This window comes from Hippopotamus amphibius, chromosome 12, assembly GCF_030028045.1.
Source record: "Hippopotamus amphibius kiboko isolate mHipAmp2 chromosome 12, mHipAmp2.hap2, whole genome shotgun sequence".
Lineage (NCBI taxonomy): Eukaryota > Metazoa > Chordata > Mammalia > Artiodactyla > Hippopotamidae > Hippopotamus > Hippopotamus amphibius.
Genome location: NC_080197.1, coordinates 87,692,933 through 87,709,366, shown reverse-complemented (window position 1 = coordinate 87,709,366; position 16,434 = coordinate 87,692,933). Strand labels below are relative to the sequence as shown.

General features: G+C 53.3%; 1 protein-coding gene across 1 annotated transcript; it reads left to right on the top strand.

Annotated features, from left to right (window-relative positions):
• Positions 1-12,608: 12,608 nt before the first annotated feature.
• Positions 12,609-16,048, top strand: PRPH (peripherin). Its single transcript, XM_057702213.1, has 9 exons — positions 12,609-13,159; positions 13,528-13,588; positions 13,771-13,866; positions 14,248-14,415; positions 14,517-14,642; positions 14,733-14,953; positions 15,047-15,096; positions 15,321-15,400; positions 15,669-16,048. Exons 1-9 carry the CDS (start codon positions 12,618-12,620, stop codon positions 15,732-15,734), a joined length of 1,410 nt encoding a protein of 469 aa, XP_057558196.1. The 5' UTR covers positions 12,609-12,617; the 3' UTR covers positions 15,735-16,048.
• Positions 16,049-16,434: the final 386 nt, after the last annotated feature.

Genomic DNA, 16,434 nt, shown 5'->3' with positions numbered 1-16,434 from the left:
CGGGTGTGAGGAGGAACAGGCAAATCACCCAGCCTCAGCTGAGCATGAAACCGCACAACACCTGAAAGGTCCGTTCTCTGATCCCGCGTGTCCCAAGCCGGGTGCCCCAAAGATGGGATCCAGGGCTTGCCGGTTATCATCCCGTAGCCTTCAGAACAGCTGGTGGAAACTGCAGAGCCTGGAGCCCCTGGGCCCACCACCCCGGGCCAGGATCGAGCCCCTCCAATTACCTCCGTAAGCCTCACAGGTGACTTATCTTCTGCCAAGATGTGAAAAGGGTTGGAAACCTTTAAGCAGCCGCAACGGTGTGGGGGTGAAAGAAGGTGAAAGAAGAGTTTAGATGAGAAAAAAAAATGTTCTGGTAGAACAGAGCCTGGGGAATTGAAAGAGCAAAGTGCCAGAGGTTGGGGAGGGATCTGTCCTTGCAGTGATGATTTCCCCCTCCTGTGTTGGTGAGAGAGAGAATAGAAGTTAGCTTGCGGCAAGAACAAATATACCCCAAGGTCTGGGTCACTGCTTTGTGGCTGACAATCATCTGATCTGCCCTTGAGCACAAATGGAAAGTCTGGACTCGTAACTGCAGCCATTGCTGAGGCTGCTGCGGCTTGATGGGGATAAATGCAGAAAGCCTAAGAGGGTGCAGCTCCAAGATTGTCTGGGGCCCCAGATTCTGGTTGTGCAGCTTATACGCTGCCCTCACCTGACCTGACCAGTGGAGCCATCTGCTTCCACGCCACGGAGGCTGTCCACCCTGGGAGAGTCCAGTAGATACCCCAGCAGAGCTGCGGTCCAAGTTGGGGTGAGGAGGAGAGAAGGGCTGCAAGGTCTACCTGTCATCCTAAATGTTTGGGAAGCAGCCGGCAGATATCTCTGCTCCGGTGGGAATCTGTCAAACAGCCTGCTGTCAGGCCAGAGGTGGCCAGGTGGGGTTGAGCTTAGAGAGAGCCTGTCTTCAGACCTTTGACTTGTAGAAGGTGCGTGGCAGCCCTGCCTGGGCAGCCTGGGGTTGTGGGAGAAAGGGGAGGCTCTGTCGGGGTGGGAGGAACATGCTTTTACCCCTTGGGAGTTTCACAATCTCCACAACACCTGTGAGGGGAGGTTATCACACCCATTTCCACAGCTGAGGAAATTGAACCTCGGCTCGATTAAGCATCTAGCTTAAGGCTACAAGAGCAAGTGGCTGAACTAAAATTTGACCCCAGAACTCTGACTCCAAAACAGTACTCCACTCTCCCTAGCAGCCTCCAGCAGCCCCAGGAGAAGTTGTCACCGGCAGCCTTTCCAGTTCTTGGGGAGAAGGGACACGGAGGCACACGGTGGAGCCACCGTTGGAGAAAGGAGAGCTCATTCTGCTGTTGTCAGATTGCCTCCCAGGAGCCCCACTCCTGGGACCAGGTGGCAGCACCCTGGTCCAGAGGGAGGGGCAAAGTCAGCTGGTCCCCACTATCCAGGCTGTAGCTTCCCTAGTGAGGGGGCCTGTTTTTCAGGCCTCCTTCTGATCTCAGTGAATAAATTCTCAGATCATAGAGACACCGAGTCTGTCCTTGCAGGGTAGCTGCTACCACCTGGCTGGACTCGTGCTGACAGGACACCAGCTACCGTGCAGAAAGGACAGCTCTCACCTGCAGCATTGCTCCCCTAAGGACTGGGGCCAGGAGGGTCAGCTCCTGTCAGCCAAGGCCACAAGGTGAAGCTGGCAGAACGGCCTAGGCAGATGGCTCCTGGAGCCCACTGCCAGAGTAACTGTCTGGGAGGCACAGGGCAGCAGAAGGTGAAGGGAAAACACACCCAGTGTGTCAGGATGGGAAAGGTACCCACCTTCAGTCCTGTGGAGAAAGTCCCCTTTGGTGACATCTCATTGGCCTGTCACTGCCCCCATTCATTCCAAGAGACTGCTGTCTTTGAGTTCATCAGCCCCGAGCAGATTCTGGAAAAACGGTTATTTCCTCCTCTAATGCACCCTCCGATTCTGTAGCAGGAGAGAACTGTTCAGCAGCAAGGAGTCTTACAGAACTAGAGACATGTCTTCTTTAGTCATAATACAGAAAATGCTTTTGAACACTGGTCTCACCACCAGATGACTTCTTTTTCTCTCTCATAAAAATGAGAACAGAATATAAAGCATTCCTGGGACATCCCTGGTGGTCCAGCGGTAAAAAATCCGTCCTGCAGCAGGGGATGCAGGTTGGATACCTGGCCAGGGAACTACCATCCCACATGCCGTGGGGCAGCTAAGCCCGTGCACAACTACTGAGGCCACATGCCTCAACTAGAGAGCCCGTGTTCCACAAACTAGAGAGCCCACATGCCCTCTGGAGCCCATGTGCCATAACTACAGAGTACACATGCTGCAACTAGAGAAGAGAAAACCTGTATGTCACAACTAGAAGCTGGTGCGCTGCAGCGAAGAGCCCAAGAGCCACAACAAGAGATCCTGCCTGCCACAATGAAGATCCCACGGGCTGCAACTAAGACCCGATGCAGCCAAACCCCCACCCCCCACCAAAATGCCTTCCTAATTACATGAGAATTTTGCCTACATTCACAAGTTAGTTTAATTCATTGGGGAGGTGGGTATAAATACAACCTCATTGCTGTCACCCTTCACCCCCCCACCCCCCTCACCCCTGCTCCACTGTGTTCTTATCCCGTATCTCTTTTGGCCCACAGGAGATGTCTAGCCCCATAGTACACTAATACTGAAATGCCTTTGACAAAGGTAATCATGTCCAATTATATTATTATAACAATTATTATGAGTTTTTAAGTTTAATTCATACATTATTTTTGAAGAGACTTTTGTGCAGTCACTAGGCTGGGTTCTACAGGAAATATATTCAGCTTTTTTGTCCCCCTGGGTTTTTAGAGACAGATCACATAGGCCCAGTACAATTCAAGGCCGTATATGCCACCTGTCAGAAGAGGTGGTACGTGTGGCAGCCACGATCGCCTATCTACCCCAAAGCCATTCCCAGCTGGTGGTTTTATCTGCCAGCACAACCTGTGGGCCTCTCCACCACCAGGGCAAATCGTAGTCTAAGCTGATGAAGGTAATTCCCGTTCTCTTGGTAGCGGCTGGTTAAGGAAGCAGCAGGTGATGCAATTATGCAAATGAGAGGTGAGGTAAAGTCTGCTGGATGGGGGTTGGTGGGAAGATGTTCTTGGAAGAATTTCCTTGCTCTTTAAAAGGAACACAGAGAAAGGATTTTCTCTTTTGAACCTTTAACATTACTTTGTGAGCACATGATACTTGAGGTTGCCGCAGTTATCTTATGACCACAAGGGGACAGAAATGAGGACCAAAGCTAACATTCCAAGCCTAACAACAGAAAGATGCAGAGAACCTGTGTCCTTGATAGGATGTTGAGCCCCTCAATTAACCAGTCCTGAAACGTCTCTCCCTCTGGAGTTTTCATTATGTGAGATTATAATGCTTTCATTGTTTAGGTCATTTTGAGTTAGACTTTCTATTACTCCCTGCCAAATATATTCTAACTAATATAAAAGCCTTATGCAACAGTTCATAGAAACTTTTAGTGAAATAATAATAAAATTGCATAATCCCCTTTCCAGTGCATCACTGGCCTGAAAGAGTAAAGATTCCACGCCTCCCTTCCTTTCTTTGGTTTTTGGCCTTCTGCTGTGTGCAATGCCTGCTCAACCAAACTGATCTGCTGGTTCCTTTCAGCCTTTCCAGGAGTCTTGAATGAACTTAAGCCATAAATTGAAAGCACACAGAGAACATCTGCAGGCCCGAAAAAACTTCTTCCCTTCTACATACAACAGTGAATGAAGCCATAGCCTGATCTGTGATCAGACGATCATAGATTATCTTCTGATATAGAAGAGCAAGGAAGCCTACTCTGGAAGAAGCATCTCCTCCCAGCAAGTCCACCCAGAAGGAGCTCAACCCCAGGGCAGTCCCAAATCTTCTGGACCCTAAGGAGCTTTGAGCTGCCCTTGTAAACAAGGGGGTGGTACCGGGGGACTCTTGGGACAAGAACCAGACCAGATTCTGGGGGCTCCAGAGGGGTCATTTGACCAGTTGTTCTCTTGTGTGTCTGTGGGTGGGGGGGACCTCGGGTCCTTGAGAGGAAAAAGCCTGAGGCTTTTTCTCCTTCTCTGGCCCATTTGGTTCCTTCTACTCTCCCCCCTGCTCCCCTCTCTACCCCACTCTCATCTTCTCCTTCCACTTCCATCGCTCCCTTCCCTCTCACACTCACTCATCTCTCCCCATCTTCATTTCCTCCATCACCTCCCTTCCCTCTGGCCAGGTGCCAGCACAGCAGTGCACTGCGGAGAGAATCCACTGGAGAATGAGGTAATGTCTAGCAGATGCCGACAATCAGCCCTCAATGGCTGGGAGATCCACAGGCCCTGAGTGCTCCGGGCCCAGCCTGACCCAGCTGTCAGATAAGCACCTGTGTGGCCTGCAGGCAGAGGGCAGACAGGGCAGTTTGTAGGGCATCAGGCTCTTTGAACTTGTCTGTTCAGCTGCCTCCTGGCCTCTCCCTGCAGGAGGTGGGGGGACGTGGATGGCAGAGTGTCATGATTGCAGGGGAGAGTCTCCTGGTGGCTGGCCTGAGGGGCAGGAGCCCTGTTCTGCCTCATCTCAGGCACGTGCATTAAGAAATTCTTATCAGGGACTTCCTAGGTGGCGCAGTGGTTAAGGATCCGCCTGCCAATGCAGGGAATGTGGGTTCGAGCCCTGCTCTGGGAAGATTCCATATGCCGCGGAGCAACTAAGCCCATGTGCCACAACTACTGAGCCTGTGCTCTGGAGCCCGTGAGCCACAACTATTGAGCCCATGTGCTGCAACTATTAAAGCCCACGTGCCTAGGGCCTGTGCTCCACTAAGAGAAGCCACTACAATGAGGAGCCCACACACCATGATGAAGAGTAGCCTCTACTCACAGCAACTAGAAAAAGCCTGTGTGCAGCAACGAAGACCCAACACAGCCAATAAATAAATAAAATAAATAAATTAATTAAAAAAAAAAGAAATTCTTATCAGAATTCTGAGACCTGCAGAATCAAGTGGAGACCAGGATGAGAAGCCCAGGCTCTATTCTAATAAGCAGTGTGTCCAACTTTGCAGCTATTCCTCCTCGGTCACACTCACCCAGTAGCCAGAGCCACTGCCCTGCACCATAACAATATTGAGGACAATGGAACTAACCCACTAGAAAGAAGGTTGTGGATATTATGACACTTCACCCCTAAATGCTCCTGCAGGCACCTCCTAAGAAGAAGAACATTCTCTTATATAACCACATTCCTGTCTCCACACCTAAAAAGAGGAATACTCATTCCATAGCCTATAATACACAAATTTCTCCAGTAGCCTTTTTCTTCTTCAAATCCAGGATTCAGTTTCAGTTGGAACATTGAATGTAGCGGCTATATCTCTTAGTCTCTTGTCTAGAACAATTGAATGGAGGCCCCCCAAAAAGATATGTTCACATTCCAGAACTGGTGAATATGAACTTATTTGGAAAAAGGGTCTTTGCAAGATGTAGTTAAGGACCTTGAGATCATCCTGGGTTACCTGGGTCCCCAAATCCAATGATAAGTGTCTTTATAGGAAGGAAATAGAAGACATAGACACAAAAGAAGAGAAGCCCATGTGAAGGCAGAGGCAGAGATGAGAGTAATAGAGCTGCAGCTGAGGATCGCCTGGAGCCACCAGAAGCTGGAATAGGCAAGGAAGGATTCCCCACGGGGAACCTTTGAGAGTACAGCTTACCAACACCTTTATTTTGGACTTCCAGTCTTCAGAAATGTGAAAAAGTACATTTTTGTTGTTTTAAGGCACCACGTTTGTAGTAATTTCTTATGACATCCCTAGGAAACTAATACACTCACTTTTTTTAAAAAATGGCTTTGACTTCTTAATGAGTCTGGAAATCATCTTACAGAAAGTCCCAAATCTGAATTGTCTTCATATTGACCTTTTAAACCTGATCAAGTCATTCCCCTGCTTAAAGCCCTTCAATGGCTTTTCACTGCATTTAAAATAAGCTATAGGGACTCCCTTGGTGGTCTAGTGGGTAAGACTCAGCACTCCCAATGCAGGGGGTCTGGGTTTAGATCCCTGTTTGGGGAACTAGAGCCCACATGCAGGCCACAACGAAGATCCCATGTGCCACAACTAAGACCTGGCACAGCCAAAATAAATAAATATTTAAAATAAATAAATAAATTTACTTTAAAATAAAATAAGCTATAAACTCTTTCCTCTGATTTACAAAGCCCTATGTGGTCTGACTCGTCCCCCATCCTCTAACCTCACCTTTCCTTCTCTCCTCCTCACCCATCTCCAGTCTCACCTTTCTACAATTCCTCAAACATGCCAAGCTCATTCCAGATTTATCCCTGCCCAGGTGGCAACCAAATGCAATTCTTCATCTTTGAATCCTGGGTCAGGGGAAAACAACTATGAAAGACATTATTGGGATCATTGTGGGGGTGGGGAATGTGAATATGGACTATATATTAGATAATGTCATTGTATCAATGTTAAATTTCTTGGGTGGGATAATAGTACTGTGGTTGCATAGGAAAATGTCCTTGTTCTTAGGAGATGCATACTGAAGTATTTAGGGGTAAAATATCATAATGTCTGGAACTTACTTTCAAAGGAATTGTGGCAAAATACTAACAATTGGTAATCGTTATACCCTGGGAAAAGGGTATACTGGTGTCCATAGCAGTATTCTCATAACTTTTCTCTGTGTTTGAAAATCAGAATAAAATGGGGAGGGGGAGGGGGAAAAATGGACAAGTTAAAGAAAAATAATCTTAATCCAGGTATGCTCATTTTAAAAATAAATTTATTTATTTATTGGCTGGGTCGGGTCTTCGTTGCTGTGCATGGGCTTTCTCTAGTTGCGGAGAGCAGGGGCTACTCTTCATTGTGGTGCATGTACTTCTCATTGAGGTGGCTTCTCTTGTTGTGGAGCACAGGCTCTAGGTGTGCAGACTTTAGTAGTTGTGGCAAGTGGGCTCAATAGTTGTGGCTCACGGCCTCCAGAGCACAGGCTCAGTAGTTGTGGCGCATGGGTTTAGTTGCTCCGCAGCATGTGGGATTTTCCCGGCCCAGGGGTTGAACACGTGTCCCCTGCATTGGCAAACGGATTCTTAACCACTGTGCCACCAGGGAAGTCCAGGTATGCTCATATTTTCATGTGCATTAAAAAAATCACCTAGGAAGTTTGTTAAAATGCAGAATGCTAGGGATTCAGAAGATCTGGGTGGAGCACTGGAATCTGCTTTTTAATGGGCCCCCAGGTTGTCCTGAGTCAGGTCTCTAGGCCACACCATGAGGAGGAAATTTCACTTAGCATTCTGTGGCCATAAGCTGCTCTCCTGTTCTCCAGTTGATGGGTAGCAGGTTGGAAGGGTCGGAAAGGTGGCTAGAGATGCAATTTTACAGTGAGGGCAGGACTGGAGATTGTGGACAGAGTAGGGGATGAGAGGGGAGTTGAGGACAGACTTTGCCTCCTTCCCTGGCTTTTGGCTCCTAGGGGCAAAGAGGAGGCTCCTAGAGCCCAGAGGAAGAATGACATCAGGGCTCAGAATTCCTAATACCAGTGCTGCTATTCTATTTTACACACTCCTGGATAATTCTTCTCATCTGTAAAAAGGAGGTCACAATAAATAGTTTTGGAGCATCCCCCAAATTCCAATGTTCCTGAGCCTTGAGTGTTAAATTCAATAAAGGTAGATGGATTCACACTGCAGGTATGTCATTCTAGCATCCGGCCAGAAGGTGGCAGCAACACACCTCTCTATTTTCCGGACTCCACAACCGTGGGAAATATTTTTTTCAGGTGCCTCTGGGTTCCCTTCGGTTTAACCAACAGTTGTTTGACTTAGGTCCTGTGCTAGACACCACAGACACAAAAGTGAATAAGGTCTGATCGCTTCCCTCAAACATCATAGTGTCAGGGAGCAGGAGAGTCAGACATACTAACAGATTACTAGTTTACTAGCTGTGTGCCTTTGGGTAAGTTGCTTAACCTCTCCGTGCCTCAGTTTCTTCAACTGTAAAATGGGAATAGTAGTAATACGTATGTCATAGGGTTATTGTGAGGATTAAAAGTGATACATGTAAAATGCTTAGCATAGTGCTTGGCACATAGGAAATGCTAGCTATTACCATATTATACAGTGAGAGAAGTGATGAGATGGAAAAAATACCCAGGGTGCTCCCTAACTGGGAGGAGTGGAGCCCCAAAATGGAGATAATGGGGAAAGGATTCAACTCTGGTGGAACCTCTCTGTCAGTGGGGACCCTGCAGCCAGCCCAGCCTGGGACAGCCCACCTTGAATGGAGCTGGACTCCCTCTGGCTGGGGCTCATCTTGGCTCCTGCAGGCCCAGAACACAGAACACAGAACACCAGCAGGCCCTGACCAAGCTGGACGTGTCTTCCCGGAGAGGGAGCTGTCATCTGCTCACTGCACAAGCCTCAGACAGGCAACTTTGTCCTTCTGAGCCTCAGTCTTACCTAAGTGACGGGAAAGGGGAATCACAGGAACCAAGGGATGGTGCCAAGTTCCACATCTGGGACACGGTGCAGAGTCAGCTGTAAAGTCAGCCAATTCAGGGACAGCTGGCACCTGGAGCTAGGGATGTAAAGGTGAAGCAAGAGGAAGGCAAAAAGATCTTGGGGAGGGCACTGGACTTTCCCTAGGAGGTGGAATGGAGGTTGAGCCAATCCTACACCTCAAGGGGCTGGGAGACCCCAGCTGACACTTAGGTACAAGTAATTAGCGTTATGTCATTGCTCCTGTGTGTCTGTTTCCTCTCTGTCACATGGGAGGGGGAGAAGGCAACCAACATGTTGAGCACCTCCTGTGAGCCTCACAACATGCTAATTGCTTTATGCAGGACACCTCTGGGAGGAAAGTGTCATCATCCTTATTTTACAGATGAAGAAACTGAAGCTCAAAGAGGACATGTAACTTGCCCAGGGTCACACAGCTAGTAAGTGCCCAGTACGGTGGCCTGACCTTTTCCTCCATTCTACCTTAGTCTTAGCTGCCCAATCCCTTAAAAACACCCTAGGAACATTATCCATAAACACCCCAGCTCCAGAGTCACGAAGTCACACACATTGCTCTCTGAAAGCATCTTCCTTCCTTCTTAGTGCCTCTTTCAATTCCTTGTACTGTGGCTGTTCTTTAGCCTTGCCTGGAAGTCCAGGTATGGACCTCTTTACTCTCCCAATACCCCACCCTCTCTTGCTTACACACCGCCATCATCCAGCTTTGAGTCCATGGCCTGTCATTTAGCAGCTCTCTTGCCAATGACCTAAACTTCATGGCTTACCTGCCTTGCAAACCTCTGAATATTTCCAATTCTCATTTCTCTCTGAACCTTCACCAGAGCAGCCAAGGACAGCAGAAGGAGGAGGGGTAATAATAACACTGGCTAATACTTATATGGCCCATATTATGTGCCAAGCACTAAGTGCTTCACATATTAAAACTCACTTACTCTTCCAGCACTATGGGGTGGGTACCATTATTATCATCCCCACTGATGGATAAAGAAAATGGGGTGAATAGAGGTTAAATCATTCAACCAAACTCAAAGCATACAGCCAATTAAATTGAGGAGCCATGATCAAACCCACGCAGTCAGTCCGTCCAGAGTCTGTGTCTTAATCAGCGTACTATTTGCCCAGTGCACTGAGGCCACCCTACCCTCCTTCCATCAGCCAGGCAGCACTGGGTTCCTGCTACCCTGGTCCAGCACTGCCCTTTGTGAGGACAATCCAAAGGAAGTCCAGGGACTTCCCCGGCAGTCCAGTGGTTAAGATTCCGCCCTTCCACTGCGGGGGCATGGGTTTGATCCCTGGTCGGGGAACTGAGATCCCACATGCTGTGAGACCAAAATAGAAACAAACAAACAAGGAAGTCCAGATCCTTCCTCCCTGTACTTGAGGGCTGACAATATCCCTCTAGAGATTTTTATATTATAAATAGTAGGAGTAATAAAATTAGCTTAATTTTCCAGTCTTTATTATGTGTGTCCTAAGTATTGTACATGTATTTATTTAACACTCTCAACAACACTAGGAGGTAGGAACTACAATTATCTCACTTTTCCTGGGGCACAGGAGAGGACATAGCAACGAGCCTAGATTTGTATAACAGAGTGTTGGAATCGGATGGGAAGCTTGACAGCTGGATGCCAGAGCCCTGGCTCTGAGCTGTGACCCTTTCCTATCTTTCTTCTGGCCCCAAGACCTGCCAGGCCTGGCTCTTTCGGAGTACGGGGGAGGAGTTCTTTCTGCATCGCCCGCCGGCCTGCTTCCCAAACCCAGGCCAGACCCTGGCCTTACCGCTCCCAGTGCCCTGCTGAGGGGTGCTGGTTCCCTCTACTCTGAGGCTTCTGGGTGGTGAGCTGGGAGCTGAAGCTGGGAAGGAGACGGGAACCCCACCGCTCACTCCCCAGGCCAGCCCCAGGGGCCTCTACTCTGAAAGGCCCAGGTCTGCCAGCACTTCCCTGTGAAGACAAAGCCTGAGCTGGTCCTCCACAGGCCTTACCTGCCTCTCTGCATGAAGTACTACCTCAGGTTCCCAGTTTGCTCCCAGAGGACAGCAGGCAGGGGCAGGGCAGGGGTTAGACTGGAGTGAATGGGGCTCCAATGGCAGCTGGGGCTCAGAGCCCAGGGCTGCAGCTTCCTTGGTCCCCTCCTCACAACTTTCAAGCCCTCTCCCATCCCCAGCCCAGGCAGGACCCTACCCCTCCTCACTTCCAAGAGTTAGTGGGGACCGGCCCTGGTTTGTCCACCCTATCTCCCATCCTCCCTCTTCCCATTCCCCTGGCAACCAAACCAGACTCATCAAGGAGAAGGACCTGGCAGCTGTGCAGGGAGAGACTAATAGCCCGGAAGGAAGGAGGGGCCTGGAGAGGAGATGAAGGCGGTAGGGATGTGAGCGGGAGGGCGTTGGCCCATCTCAGAGGACACACAAAGAGGGGGAGGCTCCTCTGCCCTGCAATGCTGAGGAGCTGGCCAGCCAGGGGAGCCGCCCTCCTCATCCCTTCAGCCAGAGATCCAGCCCAGAGTCCTAAACCTGTTTCCCCAGATGCCCAGCTCTTGTCCTCAAGGCCAACCCTACGTGGACCTGTCCTTACTGGAGATCTCTGGAGTCCCGGCGGCAGCAGCCCCTTAGCTCCTGGCAAGCCCAACAGGCCTCAGCACCCCGACTCCTTCAGACCTCCAAGCTGTCCACTCCTGGGTAGCCTGTGCCTGCGTCTGGAAGCCGTTTGACATGCGAAGGCCAGAATCAGCCTCCCCACTAACTCTGGGGTGGGGGGGGTATGAAGGGCTGTGTGGTTGTGTGTGTCTAAGGGTGTGCACATAGGTATATGGTGCTATTACATGTATGCATCTGTTTGTTTGCACAGGCTTGCGGCTCTGGTTCTGCGCCTTTTTCTCCTCATTCAGTCCCTGAACTGATGGGGATGGGCACCTTCTCTTTCCCCTTCTCTTCCCATCCAGCCCCGCCCATCGCTGGGTACCTGCAGCTGCTCAGTACTGGAAACCAGTTCCTGCCAATGCATCCATCTCTCAGCCTTGGCAGCAGCTGCCGCCCCTCAGCCCCCTCCCCTTCCCACCTCGGGAACCCTGCTTCCCGTAAGGCCATGACTGAGCTGCGGTTGGTCGGGGGAAGGGAGAATCTAGTAAAGCCAGACAGCACACACTAGCTCACTCGGTTCAGCTTCTGGCAGAGCTAAGACCCTCCCAAGTGTGACCCAGCGCTGAGCCTAGTCACCCTCAGCCCCCTCTGATGTGCCCACCTTGTTGGGGCCTGGGGTAGATTTGGGATCTGTGTCTTTAAGGCTGAGACATCAGCCGGCAACCCCCTGGCCAAGTGTCCAGGGGAGGGGGAGGGGAAGAAGCCAGTCCATTAGCAGCAGAGCTGGCGCCAGGCAGCAACCCTTCACAGAGCCCTGGGGACTACGGAGAGATCAGCTCTTCCTCACCCACCTCGGCTGCCTCTGCCCTCCTGTCCCCCAGATCTCCCTGGGTGTGGTGACAGAGCGGGTAGCTGACAGCATTTGAAAGCAGAGCCTTGCCTTCAGGGGACATGTGAGGCACAGCCTCTGGGGCCTAAGCCAGGCCTATTCTCCATCCACCTGGACCACCTCCTCTCTACTCATGTGCCAGAAGCCTGCCCTTTAACCTCCAGTCCTCCTATCCCCCAATTGTTACCAGCTCTTTCAGGCAGGGGCCCCAGTTCAAGTCAGGCCCTCCCACCCTAGGCTGGAGCTCTGGATGCTTGCTGGAAGGCTCTGACCCCCAACCCTCCCGGCTGCCTGGGCCTGTGGTCGCCATCCCTGCTTCCTTCGCCGCCAGCAACAGGGGGAATCAAGTAGGCAGGGCGCCAGCAACCAGGGAGGGAGGGTGCGGCGCTCCTGCTGCTCCGCAGGGGTGGGGCGTCCCCCTCCCCACATAGCCCCACGGTCAGGCCAGTGGGAGGAGCAGCCCATGCCCCCCCTGCGCCTGCAGGGCTATAAAGCCACCTCGCAGCGGTCTGCGGCTCCTTCCCAGCGCCCGGACCAGCTCTGCCAGCGGTGACTGCCCATCCTCGGCCACCATGAGCCACCCGTCGGGCCTCCGGTCCAGCCTCAGTTCCACCTCCTACCGCCGCACCTTCGGGCCACCGCCTTCACTGTCCCCGGGGGCCTTCTCCTACTCGTCCAGCTCCCGCTTCTCGAGCAGCCGCCTGCTGGGCTCGGCGTCCCCCGGCTCCTCCGTGCGCCTGGGCAGCTTCCGCGGTCCCCGGGTGGGCGCGGGCGCCCTCCTGCGCCTGCCCTCGGAGCGCCTCGACTTCTCCATGGCCGAGGCCCTCAACCAGGAGTTCCTGGCCACGCGCAGCAACGAGAAGCAGGAGCTGCAGGAGCTCAACGACCGCTTCGCCAACTTCATCGAGAAGGTGCGCTTCCTGGAGCAGCAGAACGCGGCCTTGCGCGGGGAGCTGAGCCAGGCCCGGGGCCAGGAGCCGGCGCGCGCCGACCAGCTGTGCCAGCAGGAGCTGCGCGAGCTGCGGAGGGAGCTAGAGCTGCTGGGCCGCGAGCGCGACCGGGTGCAGGTGGAGCGCGACGCGCTGGCGGAGGACCTGGCGGCGCTCAAGCAGAGGTCAGGGGGCAGGGCCTGGGCTGGGCGGCGGCCGTCGAGGGGGCCGCCGGAGGGAGTGGCCCGCCTTGTCCACCTGGGCGTGTGCAGGCAGCATCCTCACCAGCCGGCACCCCTCACCCCCCTCTGTTACTTTGCTGAGTCTCTGGGGAGGTGAAGGAGGGGGAGTTACTATGTATCCCCTGTGTATAAAGGGGCCCCACCTCAGCTCCCAGCCCGTTAAAGGGAAAATGGGGCAAGTCCATTAGGTAGCCTGAAGACCGCTCCCCAGAGTCCGGGGCAGTAGCAGCCTCTGACCCAGATCCTGGGGATCTCGGCCCTAAGGCTGGGCGGTGACCCGGAGTTCAGCTTCTGTACAATCCCCCCACCAGGATGGAGGAGGAAACTCGCAAGCGCGAGGATGCGGAGCACAACCTGGTGCTCTTCCGTAAGGTGAGCTCAGTCTCCCCACCCCCACCCCCGGCCTGCATATCCAGGGTGGCATCTGTGAGCAAAGGGAGGCGACCAGAAGCCACCAGAGGCAGAAGGGGAGGGCCAGGCTCTTCCTCGACCTAAGCAATCCCTCCCTGCTCTCCACCCCTCCTCCCCCCCCCCCCCCCCGCCATCCCGTGAAGGACGTGGACGACGCCACCCTGTCCCGCCTGGAGCTGGAGCGCAAGATTGAGTCTCTGATGGATGAGATTGAGTTCCTCAAGAAGCTGCACGAGGAGGTGGGTGAACCCAGGTGGCAGGTGAGACTTCGGAGGTTTGGAGTGGTCTCTTAGGAGCTGGGGGACAAGCTCTGGAAGGGAGGGGCGAGTGGTGCGATGGAAGAGAATGAGATTCATAGGGAATTCACAGAATCTCAACCCCCTCTACAGGTGGTTGACTCACACCCCTGCGCCACCTGGTGGTGAGCAGCCGAGCTGCACCCCCGTAACCTGGCCCCCGGGCTTAGCACCCGCCGGGCGTGGGCCTTGCACTACTAAGCGCGCTGCACTCCCTGGCGCCCCCTCCTGTCCATCCAAGCATTTCTTCTCATTTCTGTGCGCCAACTGAGCGACCCGTGTGGGATCTGCGCGGTGAACTCGGCATCTCGCCCTGGGTGACAGGAGCTGAGAGACCTGCAGATGAGCGTGGAGAGCCAGCAGGTGCAGCAGGTCGAGGTGGAGGCGACCGTGAAGCCCGAGCTGACGGCGGCGCTGAGGGACATCCGCGCCCAGTACGAGAGCATCGCGGCGAAGAACTTGCAGGAGGCAGAAGAGTGGTACAAGTCCAAGGTGCGAGGGCACGGGAGGGTTTGGGAGAGCCTGGAAGGGTGGGGAGCTGGGGGGGAGGGCGCATCAGGTACGCTCACGCCCGGGTGGCCCCCTCGCCGCAGTACGCGGACCTATCCGACGCCGCCAATCGGAACCACGAGGCCCTGCGCCAGGCCAAGCAGGAGATGAACGAGTCCCGACGCCAGATCCAGAGCCTGACTTGCGAGGTGGACGGGCTTCGCGGCACGGTGAGTACCAGGCTACGCGCCTCCGCCCCGGGCGGGGTGAAGGATGAAGGCTGCTCCTCCATTGACCCCCTCTTCACCCCCCACGCCCAGAATGAGGCCCTGCTCAGACAGCTGCGGGAGCTGGAAGAGCAGTTTGCCCTGGAGGCCGGCGGGTACCAGGCGGGCGCCGCGCGGCTCGAGGAGGAGCTGCGGCAGCTAAAGGAGGAGATGGCGCGACACCTGCGAGAGTACCAGGAGCTCCTCAACGTCAAGATGGCCCTGGACATCGAGATCGCCACCTACCGGAAGCTGCTGGAAGGCGAGGAGAGCCGGTGAGGGGCGGGGCGGGTAGGGCGTGGTCGGGACTGGGGTGGGGGAAAGGCCAGGGGGCCTGCGGAGTAGCTGACAGCGTGCTTCGCCTCCAGGATCTCCGTGCCTGTCCATTCCTTTGCATCCTTAAGTATAAAGACGACTGGTGAGTCTTTCACGTCTGACTTCCAACTTGTCTGTCCCCTTATCCATTTCTGCCCTGACTGGACGCTTGCTCTGGCTCTGCTCAGGGATTTGTCCTCTCCGTCCTGGTCTACACTCGCCCCCCCGCTCCTCAGGCCCTCCCCTCCCCACCCCTCCCCTCCCAGATGGAGTGAGCGCTTAAAAGAAGAGAAACGCCAAGCCTCCCCTCTTCCGCCTCTCATCCAGTGCCCGACGTGGAGCCTCCCCAGGAGAGCCAAAGCCGGAAGATGGTTCTGATCAAGACCATTGAGACCCGGAATGGGGAGGTGAGATGGGTCCCTTGAGCCCAGGACCCCATCATTTTTCATAGTATTTCTGAGCCCCAACCTGGCTGCAGGTAATCGTAGGGTATTTGTGGGTTAGTGATTCTTGGGGTGGGAGTGAGACAGGGAGATAGAGGTGGATGGGCAGACTGGAGCCTCAGCTGGTTATGGCGGCGGGGGGGGGGGGGGGGTGTACCAGGCTGGAAAGGAGCTGGAAGGAGGGTGGTGCTGAATGGTTTGTGCCCCTCACATGCCTCGCCTCCCCCAACAGGTGGTGACAGAGTCTCAGAAGGAGCAGCGCAGTGAGCTGGACAAGGCTTCGACTCACAGCTACTGAACTCGTTGGTCCAGAGCTCCCCGACCCCGCCCTAGGCCTCTAAGCCCCAGTCCTTACACCAGTTCTGAATTAGTCTCCTTCCCCTCTGCATGTGATCAGGGGATGGCACCAGCCACCCCTTCCCTGGCCAAGCCCTACCCAGCACTGTAGCTGGGACTCTCCCTGCCTCTCCATGCCCACGTAGACACTGTCCGTGTGTTCCTCATTTCTTGTCCTGGTAAGAGGCCAGTCAACCCCAGGATGAATCTACTCCTGCCACGACCCCAAGATTAGTGAGTGAGTCAGGGTCTGAGTTTCACTTTTAAATTAAATAAAACTGCTATCAAGGGAACTCTCTGCCGTGGTGATCATTTTGTAATGTATAAAAATGTGGAATCACTATGTTATACACCTGAAACTAATATAATGTTGTAAGTCAATTATACTTCAGTTTTTAACAAATCATGGAACAGTAAAGGGGGGGACCCTCCCCAGTGCATTTGTGTCTGTGTCACGGGAGCATCCATGCAAAGGAGGCTCAGTGGTATTTTCCCGTCTCAAGTCATTTCTTTTCTGACTCCTACTGTCTCGACATCTATGACTCCTGTCTACCCTCCTGGTTTTCCTCCTACCTCTCTGTCCATTCCTTCTCAACTTCTGTTCCCCCTCTGCAAGCCTGAATGCCCAAAGCAGAGCCCCTCACCTTGCATTCCACTGTCGG

Excerpts from the sequence above, each read along its gene's own strand:
- PRPH (XM_057702213.1), top strand. The coding sequence starts at position 12,618 with ATGAGCCACCCGTCGGGCCTCCGGTCCAGCCTCAGTTCCACCTCCTAC. Across the intron at positions 13,589-13,770 it reads ACCTGGTGCTCTTCCGTAAG|GACGTGGACGACGCCACCCT; the intron begins GTGAGCTCAGTC and ends CATCCCGTGAAG. Across the intron at positions 14,416-14,516 it reads AAGAGTGGTACAAGTCCAAG|TACGCGGACCTATCCGACGC; the intron begins GTGCGAGGGCAC and ends CCCTCGCCGCAG.